This window comes from Callospermophilus lateralis, chromosome 7, assembly GCF_048772815.1.
Source record: "Callospermophilus lateralis isolate mCalLat2 chromosome 7, mCalLat2.hap1, whole genome shotgun sequence".
Taxonomy (NCBI): domain Eukaryota; kingdom Metazoa; phylum Chordata; class Mammalia; order Rodentia; family Sciuridae; genus Callospermophilus; species Callospermophilus lateralis.
In genome coordinates this window covers 8,988,651-9,003,680 of record NC_135311.1, presented here as the reverse complement: position 1 = coordinate 9,003,680, position 15,030 = coordinate 8,988,651, and the positions used below count along the sequence as shown (strand labels likewise).

Here is a 15,030-nt window from a genome sequence, read left to right as displayed (position 1 = left end):
CAAAATATGAAAACACACAGCTACCAGGGCTGAGAAACAGACATCACTTAGGAGGGCCGTCATGTTCGCGTCTGAAAACCCAGGGGTGAGATGTGACACCAAGTTCTTCTACTTCCCCTTTTCTAATTTCTACCTATCTTATCTGAATATGACCTTCCATTTTCCTTTGTAGATGGGAAATAAGCCTGCCTTTTGGTGAGACAGACATGCCCTGCCTGCAGCCAGGCCTGGTTCCCATGTTTCTGTGGCTGTTGCTGCTGATCCTGGGTGAGTAGAGGGACTGGGATAGGGCAGTGGCTTCAGTTCCTACAGTCAGACAAGGGAGCCTCTGTCTCTTCTTTTACACTGGGGTTCATAGTCAGATAGCAAGAAACAGAGAAGGCCCGTGTTCCCAAGACAATCATAAAACTCCAAATACAGCCATCCGAGGAAGCCAAGTATTGGTCCTTGGTTTTGTATCATTGTTGGCTTTTTTTTTTTTTAAATCCTATAGGAGATTTGGGCTTAAATTTCTGCCAATCCTCAGCTCTAAATTCTTTCCTTGTACAGCTCCCAACGAAATGATTTTTCAGATAAGCAGTAGCTTCCCAAACCTAGGTGAGTGAGTCAAGGTCTACTTAGAAACAAGACCTCCTTCTCCCCTGTTTTAAGCCAAAATTTAGCCAGAGATTTAAAAAGTAGAAGGAATAAGAGGAGGCCCAAGAAGTGAGGGGAGGATAAGGCATTTCTCCAAGTGGTTCCTGCGTGGGCACTGTGAGTTCCTGTGGGAGAAGAGAGGAAGGGAATGGAGTAAGAAGTTGTCACGCAGGCGGGTGCAGAGACGAGCCAGGGCTGTGGACGGGCACTGCGTTTGTAAAGTAAATCATAGACTAAATGTTTTCATGGTTGTTTAGGAACTTTGGGTGGTACACAATGGGTGCCAAGAATTGGGAGGAAAGAAGCCGTTGTGCAGCTAGGTTGTCAGAAAAGTTCTCCTAAAGCGTCTGATTGAAAAGATTTGAGAAATATCGTTCTATGCTAATAACCTTTGCTTCTGGATTCCCTCACAGCTCCCGGAGGAGAACAATCACGTAAGTTTCCCCTCCTTTCTGTTCCTCCCAAGTTCTGATCACTCATCCCCTCAGCCAGCATGTTGGGGCTATTTGCCCAACACTTGCAAATGAGGACATTGGGGAGATGCCAACATCAGTTGCTGTGCTGGGGTCACACCTGTTACTATGTTGGGCAAACAGCTCCCAACTTCTCAGTTTCTAGCTCATCCCACATTACCAGGACACCCCGGTGCAGAGAGGGAGCAAGCATGAGCAGAAGGAAGGGTAGACGCAGCAAGCAACTGTTCAGAGACTCTCGGGCCTCATCTCCTCCACCCCCGAAGTCATTTCCTCTGTGTGTCCAAGTTAGTGCTGCTACCAAAGGAGATAGGAATCGCTTCTATTCACGGAGGGTAATGCCACAGTAAAACCCTTCTATATTTCCAAAAGGAGCTCATGTCTCAGCTTCCGGTCCAGCAGTGAGCTGCGATCCTAAACACAAGCCTGATTTCTCAAGCAGCCCGACCTTCTGACTTCAAATTCTTTATATGCCTTTGTTATTGATTGTGTCCAACTTGGATGGAGAGTAGAGTTGCCTTTCCTGTAGATTCTCCAACTAAGCAAAGTTTAAAAATAACAAAATTAAAGAAAGAATCTTGTTCATTACATGTTTAAAGTCAAGCCCAAAGTGATTATTATTATTATTATTATTTTTTTTTTGGAGTCTAGAAACTGCTTTTGAACAGCCCTGGTTAACCTTCATCTTGAAAAGAATGAATAGAACAAAAGTATCTCAGAGCCTACCTTCTGGACTTAGCAGTCTTTGTACAATGACAAATCTTTTTTTTTTTTTTTTTTTTTTTTGTACTGGGAATTGAATCCAGGGGTGCTTCACCACTGAGTTACATCCCCAGCCCTTTTTATTTTGAGACAGGGTTTCCCTATGTTGCCCAGGCTGGCTTTCAACTGGCAATCCTCCTGCCTCAGCTTCCCAAGTTGCTGGGATTACAAAAATGTGCCACCACACCTGGCACTAATCATGTCTTCTAAACTGTTCTGAGCCCCTGCCAAGACCCCGCTATCCTACGATATCCCCTTGCCCGTGTCCAGGGTAGGCAAAGGATGAGGAAGAACAGATTCTCTCCCAGGCATTTTTCAAAGCTGTCTCTGTTCCATTTCTAACCCCAGTCCCAGGAAAATCCCCAGCTGCAAGGCTGGCCCCTCCCATGTCCTCGGCCCACCCCTCACTAACCTGCCTTTGTCTATTTCCCATTTAGAAGTACCACCCAAAGCCGTACTTCTGCTCCATCCTCCATGGTCCACAGTCTTCGAGGGACAAACGATGACTCTCACATGCATGAATTACCAATTGCAATTCCAGGAAGGCGCATCTTGGTATCGGAACAATAAATTGATTGACAAAACATCTGGAAGGATCCTAATCAAAACATCTGGTTCTTACCAATGCAAGACCCAAGGATCCTCCCAGAGTGACCCTGTACATGTGGAATTTTCATCTGGTGAGAAAAAGGAGGAGTTTCTAAAATCAAACCACTGGGCAGAATATCTTCGAGCTGGGTTAACACAGGGGAGCCCAGATGGCACTGTGACAGGCGTGGGCGTGTGTGATGCGCTGGCCCCAGTGGGGAGAGCAAGAAGCACAGCAGCAGCAAAGTGTGGTGCTGTCCATTTCCTCATTCAGAGACGTGTCTGCACCCCGGGGGCCACCAGGCAAAAAGGAGGCCAGGTCTGAATATGGTATGGGATAGAATTCCTCTTTTAAAGATGGGATTTCTCAAGGACATTTTCCAGAAATCAGTCCCCTCTTCTAGAACAAGGAAGAATCTAGTATGGAGCATGTGGAAAAATTGGTGGAGGACATTTGCAGGCGTGTACAGGGCTGTAGCTCTTTTCTCATGGGGAGAACTGAGAGCAAAGAAAGAAACGACAGGGAAGAATTGAGTATGTCCCCCGCTCTTTGCAGACTGGCTGATCCTCCAGGTGCCATACCCGGTCTTTGAAGGAGATGATATAGATCTGAGATGCCAAGGGAGGAAAGAAGAGATAATACATAAAAAGATTTACTACAAAGATGGAAAACAACTTCCTGATGGTGATAACTCAGACTTCATCAGATTAAATTCCGTCCGCCAAGATGATAGCAAATATCGTTGTGCTGTTTCTAAGGAATTTTCTTGGGATTCTTTTTGGAAAGAAACTTCAAAATCCCTAAGTATCCAAGTTCAAGGTAATGGTTGAACACCTGTGGGTTTAGGTTTTGGCAACGAAGCTGTGAGGATCAAGGGAGGGTGTTTATCAGAGAGGATTTCATGAAAAAATCTCCACGGGCCATGGGAGGAAGACGGTCCCCACTTCGGGGGGCTGAGAGCACAGGTAAATCTGTGCCCCTGTTCCCTAAGGATTGTGTTCCTTCTCTCTAGAGCTCTTTCCACGTCCTGTGCTGAAAGCCAGTCCCTCCCAGCCCATTGAGGGAAGCCCATGGACTCTGACCTGTGAGACGCAGCTTGCTTTTCAGAGGTCACAGGTCCAGCTCCAGTTCTGCTTCTTCAGAGATGGCCGTACCCTGGGGTCAGGCTGCAGCAGCTCCCCAGAGCTCCAGATCCCCACCATGTGGAGAGAAGACTCGGGGTTCTACCGGTGTAAGGCAGAGGCAGCAACTCCCAGAATCACGAAAATGAGCCAGGTGTCCCATATGCTTGTGCAGAGTAAGTGTTAAAGGGGCTGCTTGCTCTTCCAGAGCTGGGGAGAGGAGAACAGTTCAGGACACCCCCTGCCCCTGGGGTGGTTGATGTCGAGAGAGGCTCCAGCGATTATGGTATCTTTCTCTCTTTGGACTCAGTATTGGACCAACTTCCCTAGGACCCTCTTTTCCATCTAAACCAGGCAATAGTAATTATCCATCAGTTACTGGGTGCCCAAACCGGACAACTAGAAGCACCATTGACCAAATGCTGTCTGAGAAGGTCCCGATAGTGTTTTCATAGTTAACTTAACCGCACACCAAAATCATCAGAAAAGGGGAAGATGACTATGGACTGGAATCGTCAGAGAAGAATGTGGGGGCATGGAAGAGAGACAGGAGAACCCTTAAAGGATGGGGAAAGAGTTTGGATTCTGAGAAAAGTCACTTCAGGATAGAGGCAACATCCCAGTACTCTTATTCTGTGGCATATCTGAGATTCCTTCCAGATACGTGTTCATAAAAATGTGATTGCAAACAACACCGGGTTTAAGATCATGGGCCTGGTGCCTGCATTACCCAAGAACAGGAGCTGTTGTGGGAGTGGGAAGGGGTACTGATCTCTTTATAAAATTAATTTCTTCTTTCCGACTTTGGACCCTGGCCTATTGCATCTACGACTACTGGCCTATTCCTGGCGGCTCCAGACTTTTCCTTGACTCTGAAGTGCTTGCCATCAAAACCCTCACGTGTTACCTTGTGTCTCCCCAGGAATCCCTGTATCTGATGTGAATCTAGAGATCCAGCCCCCAGGGGGGCAGCTGATTGAAGGAGAACATCTGGTCCTTATCTGTTCAGTAGCCGCGGGCACAGGGAATATCACATTCTCCTGGCACAAAGAGGGAACAAGTCTGGGCAGAAAAACCCAGAGTTCCCTGTTGGCAGAGCTGCGAGTGCCGGCCGTGCAGAAGCGTGATACTGGGAGGTACTACTGTGCCGCTGACAACAACCACGTCCCCATCCTCAGCAAGCGGATCACCGTCACCGTGAGAAGTGAGCTCCTGATTCCTCCCTACCACCCTTGTTTTGCAAGCCAGAGTTGAAGTTCTCCATCAGCCCTGAAGTTTTGGAAGCAGGCAAATGAACAGAGGCGAAGATCCAAAAAAAGACCCCTGCCGCTACAAACGTGGCAAAATGAGTGGAAGATGCTTTGCTCCCGTGGGGAGAGGACTTTGGGATGATGAGGACAAAATTCTCCAGGGCTACTTTTCTGGGTTTTAGGACAATGCTTCTGATCATTCTTGTAGGAAAGTGCAGGCAGTGGGGAACAGAAGTGATCAAGGGATATATCTATTTCTAAGCTCATCTGACAGCCCTTCTGTCTCCCTCAGGTCTTGTGTCCCAACCTGTCCTCACCCTCAGGGCTCCCAGGGCCCAGGCTGCGGTGGGGGACGTGGTGGAGCTTCACTGCGAGGCCCTGAGGGGCTCTCCCCCGATCCTGTACCAGTTTTACCGTGAGGACGTCACCCTGGGGAACAGCTCGGCACCCTCTGGGGGAGGAGCCTCCTTCAACCTCTCCCTGACTGCAGAACATTCTGGAAACTACTCCTGCGAGGCCGACAATGGCCTGGGGGCCCAGCGCAGTCACGGAGTGAGTCTCCACGTCCTAGGTGAGCAGGTTGTGCACACAGTAGCCCAGACACGGACTTCTTGCCGGCATGGATTCTTTCCTGTGATTGCACATTCCTTTATTTTCCTCTGTAAGAGGCTACAGTTCCCATATTCCCCACTCCAGAGGAAGTTCAAAGACTCCAAAATACCAGATACACGAGCTGCAGCGATTGCTGGCAAGGAAACATCATTCCCTGCCATGATCATGATTTTCTTCCTGCCTGCATGCACCTTTTATTTTATTTTATTTTTTTAAAGGTGGTGGAGCTGGGATTTGAACCCAGGGCCTTGTACGTGTGAGGCTAGCACTCTACCAGCAGAAGCCATCTTTCTTGCAGCCAGTGTTGGCTCATATTTCAGGTCTAATCATTGCCGTTCAATGAAGGGTCCCACATTCAGTCTGGAACACAAAGCAGAGCTTAAGATCCTTCCCAAGCCGTCTCTTGCCAGTGAAGCACACAACTGCAATCTAAAGCACCCAAAGAGAACTATCTCATTTAAGTCTCTTCACCACTTAGCAGAACCAGCAGTCTTCTCGTCCCTATTCCACATGAATGGTTTTTCTGTTCTCATTTGCTGTCCTATCTCTAGAGTCATCAATGTACGTGGGATTATTGTTGCTAGTGCTGCATCTGGATGTTTTGGGGGCCAGTCTAAATCAATTAGTTCCGTGGCCAATTATTGGGCGACGATTGAATGTCATGCAAAGTTCCAGCAAATGGAAATACAACACAGGAAAGATAAATCCCTGTTGTTATGGAACTTAAATTCTATTGGGGTCATCTGATATATGATAATGATAGACGAATGGATGAAGGGATAGAGGGATGGATGGATGGATGGATGGATGGATAGACGGATGGATAATAGAGGGATGGATGTTAGTGCTGAATAGTAACTTGGAAAATGAAGTCAGGTAATTGGGTAGAGAATAATGAGGCCCCAAATTAGATAGATATGGAACCATGTCTTGATCTTAGAGCTAAGATTCAGCAATAGGAATATCCTAGAAATGACCCTTGATTTTAGTTATATCTGTTAATAATGCTAGCTTGGCATCCATTGATCACTTTACATACATGATTCTTATTATAATAGTTTGAGATATAATTTATTATTAGCTCCTTTTTAGAAATGAATAAACAGACTTAGAGAAGTTAAAGTTTTTAAAAATCAAGATTACAGCCAGGCATGCCTATAATAATACCTGCTACTCCAGAGGCTGAGGCAGGAGGATTGCAAGTTGGAGACCAACCTTCGAAACTTAGCAAGGCCCTAAGCAACTTCTCAAGACCCCGTCTCAAAATGAAAAACAAAAAGGGCTGGGAATGTAGCTCAGTGGTAAAATGCCCCTGGACTAGATCCCCAGCACCTAAATAAATAAATAAGTAAAGTAAAAATCAAGATTAAAGAGTTAACAAAGGGCAGATACAGGATTCAAACCTATGTTTTTCTGAATCCAGGTTTGTGTTCCTACTCTGAACTATGCAGAATATTATTTTTATCACAGTTTCTTGTATACATGCCTATACAAAACTGCCAATGAACTATTTTCCTCTCTCAGTTCCAGTGTCCCACCCTGTCCTCACATTCAGGATTCCCAGGGCCCAGGCTGAGGTGGGGGACATGGTGGGGCTTCACTGCGAGGCCCTGAGGGGCTCTCCCCCGATCCTGTACCAGTTTTACCTTGAGGACGTCATCCTGGGGAACATCTTGGCTCCCTCTGGAGGAGGCGCATCCTTCAACCTCTCCCTGACTGCAGAACATTCTGGAAACTACTCCTGTGACGCTAACAATGGCCTGGGGGCTCAACGCAGTGAGGTGGTGGCACTCAGCATCACAGGTGAGTTAGTGGCACCGGAACTAGAGGCCACAGTAGTAGGCAGTAAAATATCCCTCCAGTGGTAAGTACAAATTCTATCAATGGCCAAGTTTCTGAACATGCCCACCAAGGTGTGGAGCAGCTTGAGATTGATGCTGATTTCATGTGGGAAGGGGAAAGGGAATAAATTTTAATCTTAGATGCCGGTGACCACCTTTAACATGTCATTGTTTTGAAAATCACAAATTATACTAAAGATAATTTGAATGGAGAAATCAGAAACTGGAAAATTACCTGCCCTGATAGATCTTAGCTCCATTTGCATGTTTTTTTGTCTAGATCCAAAACTTTTGCCCTTGAGACTCAAGTATATATCTTGGCCCTCAGGGAATTCCAGGAGAAGAATTGTTCTTATGACCACAGGAATCACTGGGGGATTGCTCGTCATCCTTATCTTTGCTGCTACTTGGCTGTATCGCATCAAGAGCCAAAAGAAACCAGGTAGGTGTCTCTGTCTTAGCCCTTAAGGCTGTGACTTTGGCCATTGCTATAATGATTTGGAGTTGGGTAGTGCATCCTGTAAAAGCCAATTATTCCTTCTAAGTACTAGTCCCTCCGTTTTATAGGCAATAGTAACAAAAAAGGTAGCGTAGAGTTTTCAATGGGATTTTTTACCTCTCATGTTTGATTTGAGATGAATTATGTATCAGAGCTTTGCTTTCAATTAAAAATTGGAAAATTAAGCGCTTTACTGTTCTACCTGCATTCCAAAGCCTACTGAAAACAAAAGGGCCCCCAAACCCCTCCACCATTTGTAACAAAAAGCAGGTAATCGTCATAAGTGCAAATCATAAGCCAGGATACATTTGAATAGCAGTCAACTGTAATGAAATTTGGATAAAACTAATAGAGAACAACTGAGAGGAGATTAAAAATTCAATTGCTGATTGTTGGTTGTACATAGATATACAATTGCCTTTTGCATGTTAATCGTATACTCTGCAACCTCACTAAACTCCTTACTTAGTTCTAATATCTGTTTTGTAGGTTTCATGAAATTGTCTATCTAGATGGCATGCTGTCTGCTAATAAAGACAGTATCACTTTTTTCCAGTCTTAACCTTTTCTTTTTCTTTCTTGATTGCACTGTCTAGAACCTTTTATGTAATGTTGAATAGAACTGGTCAGAGCAGACATCTCTGTCTTGTTCCTGACCTTAGGAAAAAAGCATTCCGTTTCTCACAATTAAGTATTTTGCCAACTGTCGAATTTTCATAGACTCACTTTATCTGGCTAAGCAAGTCCCTACTAATTCCTAATCTGTTTAGAATGTTTACAGGCATAGATATTTGTCAAGTGCTTTATCTGCATTGATTAAAATAATCACGTGATTTTCTGTTTTCAGTCTTTTAATAAGGCTAACTTTGAGTGTTCAAGCCATATTATATTTCTGGGGTCTTTATCATGATGGTTGGATTTGATTTGCTAAAATTTTATTAAGAATGCTTGTATCTGTTTGTAAGAGGGAGTTGGTTGATATCTTTCTCTTCTCTTGCCTTTATAGGATTTGCTGTCAAAATTGTAGCCACCTAGCTAATCCTTTCAATATCCTCCATCCTTCTTTGTGTGTTTACATTTCCATCTCGTATCATTTTTGATCTGCCAAAAGGGATTCTTCTAACATTTCTTACAGTAAGTGTGCTGTCATTACTAAATTCATTTATGTTCTTACTGATTTTCTGTATACTATCAATAGTTGAGATAGGGAATTGAAATCTTCAACTGCAAGTGTCAATTTATTCATTTTTTCCTGCAGTTGTATCTAGTTCTGCTTTGAGGATTTGATGCTCTTTATGAGCTATGTGAATATTTAGAATTGTTACGTGTTTTTGATGAATTGAAAAAATTTATCCTTACAAAATGACCCTCTTTACCAAACCTCCCTGATAGTATCACTTACTTTGAAATACTTCTTGTTTGATACTAATGTAATAATGAACTATGATTAATGAAATTTTAAATATTGGCATGTTAACAAATATAATCCCTGCTAACATGGTATTTCTCTCCCTGTCCTTTTACTCTTGATTTATTTGTGTCCTATGCTTTAGTGTATCTTTTTTTTATAATTAAAATGTGATTAATTCCTTCTTTTTCCTTTCATCCAATATGAGAGTCTCCACCTTTTATGAAAGGTGTTTAGACCATCTGTAAGTTAGATTTTTATTTTATTTTAATTGGCATATAGTATTTATACTTATTTATGGATACAATATTATAAGTCAATACATGTACATGATATGTATTGATCAAATTAGGATAACTAGCATTTTCATCTCCTCAAATATAACAATTTACATGTCTTGGGAATTTTCAAGTACTTCTGTAGTTATTTTTAGAAGCATAATTGTTGTAGACCATAGTTACCCCACAGTGCTACACAATATTCTAATGAATCCCCCCATCTAATCTCTGTCTAACCTCCCTCCCCACTACCTAGAAGAGGGCATTAGAAACTCACTGTTGAAGTGGATAATGGTCAAAAAGCAGACTACTCAGTCACCACGACACGAGGAAGGAGGAGAATGCTGACAGTTTTATGTGATCCATGTGAACAGAAGGCCAGGGGGTGTTCTGTCCACCAGGTCTAGAAGAAGTGCTGTTGTTTTGTTTTGCTTGTGGTGCTGAGAATCGAACCCAGGACTTCATGCATGCCAAGCAAGGGCTCAGCCCTTCATTCGCTTCCTGAAGAAGTGTATTAAATAGCAGACTCACCGAGAAGTGGGGATAGTTCACCAGGAAGTGGGTCTCTGTCTTTCTCTTCTCAAAAATCTTGACTCCTGAATCCTCCACCCCATAGCAAAATTCCCTCTCCCGTTATTGACCAGTTATCTCAGGAAGGAGCTCAAACTTTCCACGTATTTCTAAAAGTGAAGAATTCTACTTCTTGCCTGAATAATTCCTACAAATTATCAAAAGAGATAAAAATGTGTCAATTCTATATTCAAACTACTTGGGTTAAAATTTTAGTAATGTCAATTGCTAACTTTTTTTTTTGTAGTTATAGATGGACAGCATGCCTTTATTTTATTTATTTATTTTTATGTGGTGCTGAGGATTGAACCCAGTGCCTAACACGTGCTAGGCAAGCACTTTGGCACTGAGCCACAACCCCAGGCCATAACTTGCTAGCTTCTTGATATTAGGAAAGTCATTTAAACTCTCCAAACCCCAGTTTTTTTCCATCTATGTAGTGGTCATAATAACAGTAGCTGCCTTTGACAGTGTAGGCAAACTGCTTAGTATAGTTCCTGGCCCATATGTCCTCAGGGAAGACATGGTAAATAGCCACCTCTTTACATCTCAGTTTTCTTTTTACAGTGAGGAGATAGACTAACTTCTAGATCCATCCTTACAGACAAATTGCCCAGGGAAGACACTGGCTGTGGGTGGAAGTGAATTCTCACTGTTCTGAGGACAGAGACACAGGCCTAGGTCATGATCACACACTTCCAGCCTAACTCAGGAGGCCTGGCCCCCAGGGACTGGGCTTGTAGGCATCATTCAGTTATTTATCAAAGGAATCAGGGCTCTGGGTATAGCTTAGTTGGTAGAGTGTTTGCCTCACATGCACAAGGCCCTGGGTTCAATCTCTATCACCATCAAAAAAAAAAAAAAAAAGAATCAAGACTGGTGTGCTTACTCTGCACAGTGACTGGTGTTCTCTAAAACCAGTGAGATAGGTAGACACAGATTTTTAAAAAGGCTAACGACAGGGATATGAAACTGGGAACAAGTCCACACTGGGGCACGCCAGAAATTTTTCAGAATTTCAGTGATGAAAACTGCCTTATTATAACTAGAAAGAGAAATATTTTTTTTTAAACTGCCTTCCTTTTAAGGCTGATAAAGTAGGCTTCAACATTAAACTCACATGCAATCACCTATTAGAATATTGTCGATTTGTCATTTTTTTTTTCAGTCCTCGAAGTATATACTTTAATTTGTTCCATACTTTAACCAATCTTTATTGAATATTTTCAACTGTTAGGCATGGCTCTGTGAATACAAAAAAAAAAAAAAAAAAAAGACTCAAGTGGATAATGTTTAAAAAGCAGACTACAGGAAGGATTAAGGGAAAACAAAGACATGGATCATGATAGTACACGTAATAATTAGTTCTTACAATATTACCCATTCTATGTGCCTGGATCTAGGTAGAGTTGATGCAAAGCTCTGATGCAAAGAAGGAAAGATAAGTTGAAATTAGCCAGGTGAAAGAGACGGAAAGAAAAGGGATGGAGAAACTGCCCAGTGCCCAAGTGACATGCGGTTCAGCGTTTCTGCAGAGGATCTGCAGGGGTCACAGTTAGAGAAAAATAGGGGAGAGCGTACCTTGAGAGTCACAGTTTGGTGTCAGTGTTAAGCTGCAATCACAGTGAAGAAGTGGGCGTGGAGAAAGACCTAGGCTCCGAGTTAAATATCGCCTCGTCTCACTTCTGCTTCCTGGCCACAGCTATTTAGCATTTCTCTTTGCATGGCTATTACGGATTGAAAAATGACTCATAACGAGTGTGATTCTGGACAGATGTCCTCCAAGACCCTGCCTTCCCTATCTGTAACATGACTTGGGGGCATAGAAGGTTATTCCCCAAGCTTTGCCATGTCTGAGATCTTACAGTGAATCTGACTTCGAGGAAGCAGAGCCCACTGTCCACGCAGCTCTCTTACCCTCAGTGTTCCTTTGTTCCTTTTGTAGGAAGACTTCCCGCCACGGGGACACCTAGGTAAGGTCTTGGATTCTTGTGCTGCTTGGGTTCATTTGCATAATCTGTTTATAACTACGATGATGTACATTTTTAAAGTTTCGAATGGACTTCCTACCAACCTTGTAACATTCTTACAAAATTCAAAAAAAAAAAAAAAAAAAAAGTGATCAGAAAACCAGTCCCACTCCTCTTTGGGGACAATATTGTGTCAACTGACATGCCGAATGCATGCTGTTGTCTGGGTTTATTTATCTACCTCCGAGCTCCAGTACAGAACTGACCGCTGACGTCTTAATGACGTCACCCTGCATAGGGCCACCGTTCATTCACTCCCTGTTTCTCTCATTCCTTCACTCATTTAGGAAGTGATACTAAATGCCAGCGTTAAATCAACAGTGCACAAGGAGGTGATGTTAAGAAAAGAACCCACTTTTCTGAGGAAACTTTATAATATCTTACAGGGAAAGTGGAGTCTCACCACACGAGGTAGAAAATTAAAAAAAAAAAAGACAAAGGTCAAGTTACATGGGAATGCAGAAGACCTTGCGTATCAACGTTTAAACATTAATATCTTTAAAAATAATCTTAACAATTAGACAAATATAAGTTTTATCCTCTCAAAGGGACCTGAAGACTGTGTGGCTTCTGCCCTTGGACTTGGCCTCAGCTAGCTTCCCCTGGGGTCCATCTTGCACCACACTTTTTCCAATATTTTCTTGAAAGAGTCATGAAAAAGTGTCCGTAATAATTTTTTTTTTTACATAAATCCTGCCAGGCTCTAGGCCTTCCTGGATGCCAATTTCTCTGAGACTCTGTGTAACTCACAAACATTCTTCATCCATTATCTCTTCTTGTCACAGTTACAGTCCCAGTGAATATCAGGAGACTTCTGGGTTTGAGCCCTCCAGCATAGATGCCCAGGAGCCCCCCTACTCTGAGCAATTAGTCCAACTGGAGCTGCAGCCAGTGTATAGCAATGGTAAGGACTTCTTAAGGGACACAGGGTTCTAGGGAAGTACCAGTACAGAGGAAGGACTGAGCAACCACGCAGGGCCCTTTCATATCCAATTTAAATATGACATACCTAACATTATAGGGATTAAAAGGCAGCTATAAATTTGATGGCTGTAAAGGAGTATTGGTCTGATTTTCCTTACTATGATGAAACACCTGAGACTGGGTACTTTATAAGAAAAAAAGTTTGATCTAGCTCATATTTCTGGAGGTTCAAGAGCATGGCACTGGCATTGGCTCTGGTGAGGATGTCATTGGCAGATGGCATCACAATTTCAGGAGTGCACATAAGCAGGGAGATCGTGTGGCAAATAGGAATCCAGAGTGATGGGAGGTGCCAATAAAGACCTTTCCCTAGACCCCACCTCTTAGAGGTTCCACTACCTCTTAACGTCACCACACCGGGGACCACTCTTCTGAGAGATGAACCTCTGGAGAACAAACCAAATCCCAAACTAAACCATAGCAGGAGACTCTCAGGGGGGGCCATGTAACATCTTCTGTTTTCTCACAGTGAATCCTGAAGAAAGAAACCTGATTTATTCTCAGATCAGGAGCATCCCGAATACAAACGGAATTTCAGGTGAGATGCCTCTCAGACAAGTAGAGGCGAGGTGGTAGGTGGCAGTGTTCTCGGATCCAGCCAAGGGTCTTTGATCAAAGAGTCGTCTCAAATGTGAGCTTAACATGGGAGACATGGCCTGCTTCTCCCGGGCCCTGTCCCTCTTCTTTCAGGACACAGCTTGCAGTGACTCTCATCATCTCCTCCCATGATCACTCTTTGTGGCAACAGCAGAGTTCAATATGCTTTTCTGGAAACCTGGTGCGTTGGTTTCGATGTCCGTTTCTCCTTTTCAAAGTCAGGGGCTCCTCCGTCATATGGACTGAGCTTCTGTCATCTCTGCCTCCTTGTAATGTACCTAATGTTTAATGAGAAGCCACTTTTCAATGAATGCTTGTTGGCTGAATAAATAAACAAGAGAGACACAAACAACTCTTTGGAAGGACAGAGGAACACACAGTGAATTTTCTTAATGCTCCACTGCAAATCTTTGGCTTCCTGGGGAACTGCTGTGTGGTTTAGACGGCCGGCCGGTCTCTCCTCCAGCCTTCTCCAAATTCCCTGTGCAAAGAGAAGTGAGTGCTGTGGGCCACTTCCTCCCAGATGGTCAATACAGCCACAGAGGTGCCTTTTTTTTTAGTGTGCATATATATATATCTTGTGTGTGGAGGGGAAAGAATGCTTTTTTTTCTGTGAGGACTTAGAAAAAGTGAGCAGAGAAAACAGTCAAGAGATGAGCAGGAGAGGTGGAGTTGACTCGGAATGCACTGGGAATAGGCTGTAAATTGAAATATAGAATTTAAAACTTTTCTTTGCTATTCCCATCCAACAGCCAATTCACCGCGGACACCTAGGAACAGTAAGGTGAGATACATTTCCTGGCCCTCTCTCTTCTCTGCTCTTCCTCATCTGTATTTAGGTACTTAAGATTTGTGGGTTTTCCACCAGGAACCTGTGGTCATTTATTCAGAATTGAAGAAGGCACACCCGGAGGACCCTGCAGGACCGGCCAGCCGAAGAGGCAGTGACCACGAGGACATTACAGAAAACTATGAGAATGTCTCATGGGCTCCAGCAGCCTCGGGGCACTAGCTCCTCACCCAGAGTGGCCCACAGAGAGCCCAGGGAACAGCCGTGTGCCGTGGACTAGAGGAGGAGGACCGTCTGGCCAGGGTCACAAAGGCTTTACCTATAGAATTGCAGTAAATACACAGGAATGATTCTAAGGCTTAAGCATTATAATGTCTGTTTTGCAGATGAGACAGAGGTCCATAAAGGTTAAATAGGTCCAGAGAGGCTATCCAAGGTCGTATGCAAATAAAAGCAGGAACCAAATGCAGGTGTGATCGGCTCTGAAATCTGTGCTCTTAACTACTGCCCTACCTTGTTTTCTCGTCACGAGGATGACAATAGAATTCAGAAGGATCATACATGATACGGAAGGTGAATTACATGCTATT

At 43.6% G+C, this 15,030-nt stretch overlaps 1 protein-coding gene across 1 annotated transcript; it reads left to right on the top strand.

The window, feature by feature from the left end:
• Positions 1 to 207: 207 nt before the first annotated feature.
• Fcrl3 (Fc receptor like 3) lies at positions 208 to 14,662 on the top strand. The gene is made up of 13 exons (XM_076861577.1): positions 208 to 267; positions 1,050 to 1,070; positions 2,309 to 2,551; positions 3,016 to 3,279; positions 3,473 to 3,757; positions 4,504 to 4,785; positions 5,124 to 5,402; positions 6,968 to 7,246; positions 7,613 to 7,726; positions 11,985 to 12,012; positions 12,855 to 12,973; positions 13,523 to 13,617; positions 14,513 to 14,662. Exons 1-13 carry the CDS (start codon positions 237 to 239, stop codon positions 14,660 to 14,662), a joined length of 2,190 nt encoding a protein of 729 aa, XP_076717692.1. The 5' UTR covers positions 208 to 236.
• The last annotated feature ends 368 nt before the right edge of the window (positions 14,663 to 15,030 follow it).

What these genes read in the sequence shown, in the direction of transcription:
- Fcrl3 (XM_076861577.1), top strand. Translation starts at nt 237, where the DNA reads ATGTTTCTGTGGCTGTTGCTGCTGATCCTGG. An exon ending in ACATGTGGAATTTTCATCTG is followed by an intron (nt 2,552 to 3,015) that starts GTGAGAAAAAGG and finishes CGCTCTTTGCAG; the next exon opens with ACTGGCTGATCCTCCAGGTG. An exon ending in CCCGCCACGGGGACACCTAG is followed by an intron (nt 12,013 to 12,854) that starts GTAAGGTCTTGG and finishes TTCTTGTCACAG; the next exon opens with TTACAGTCCCAGTGAATATC.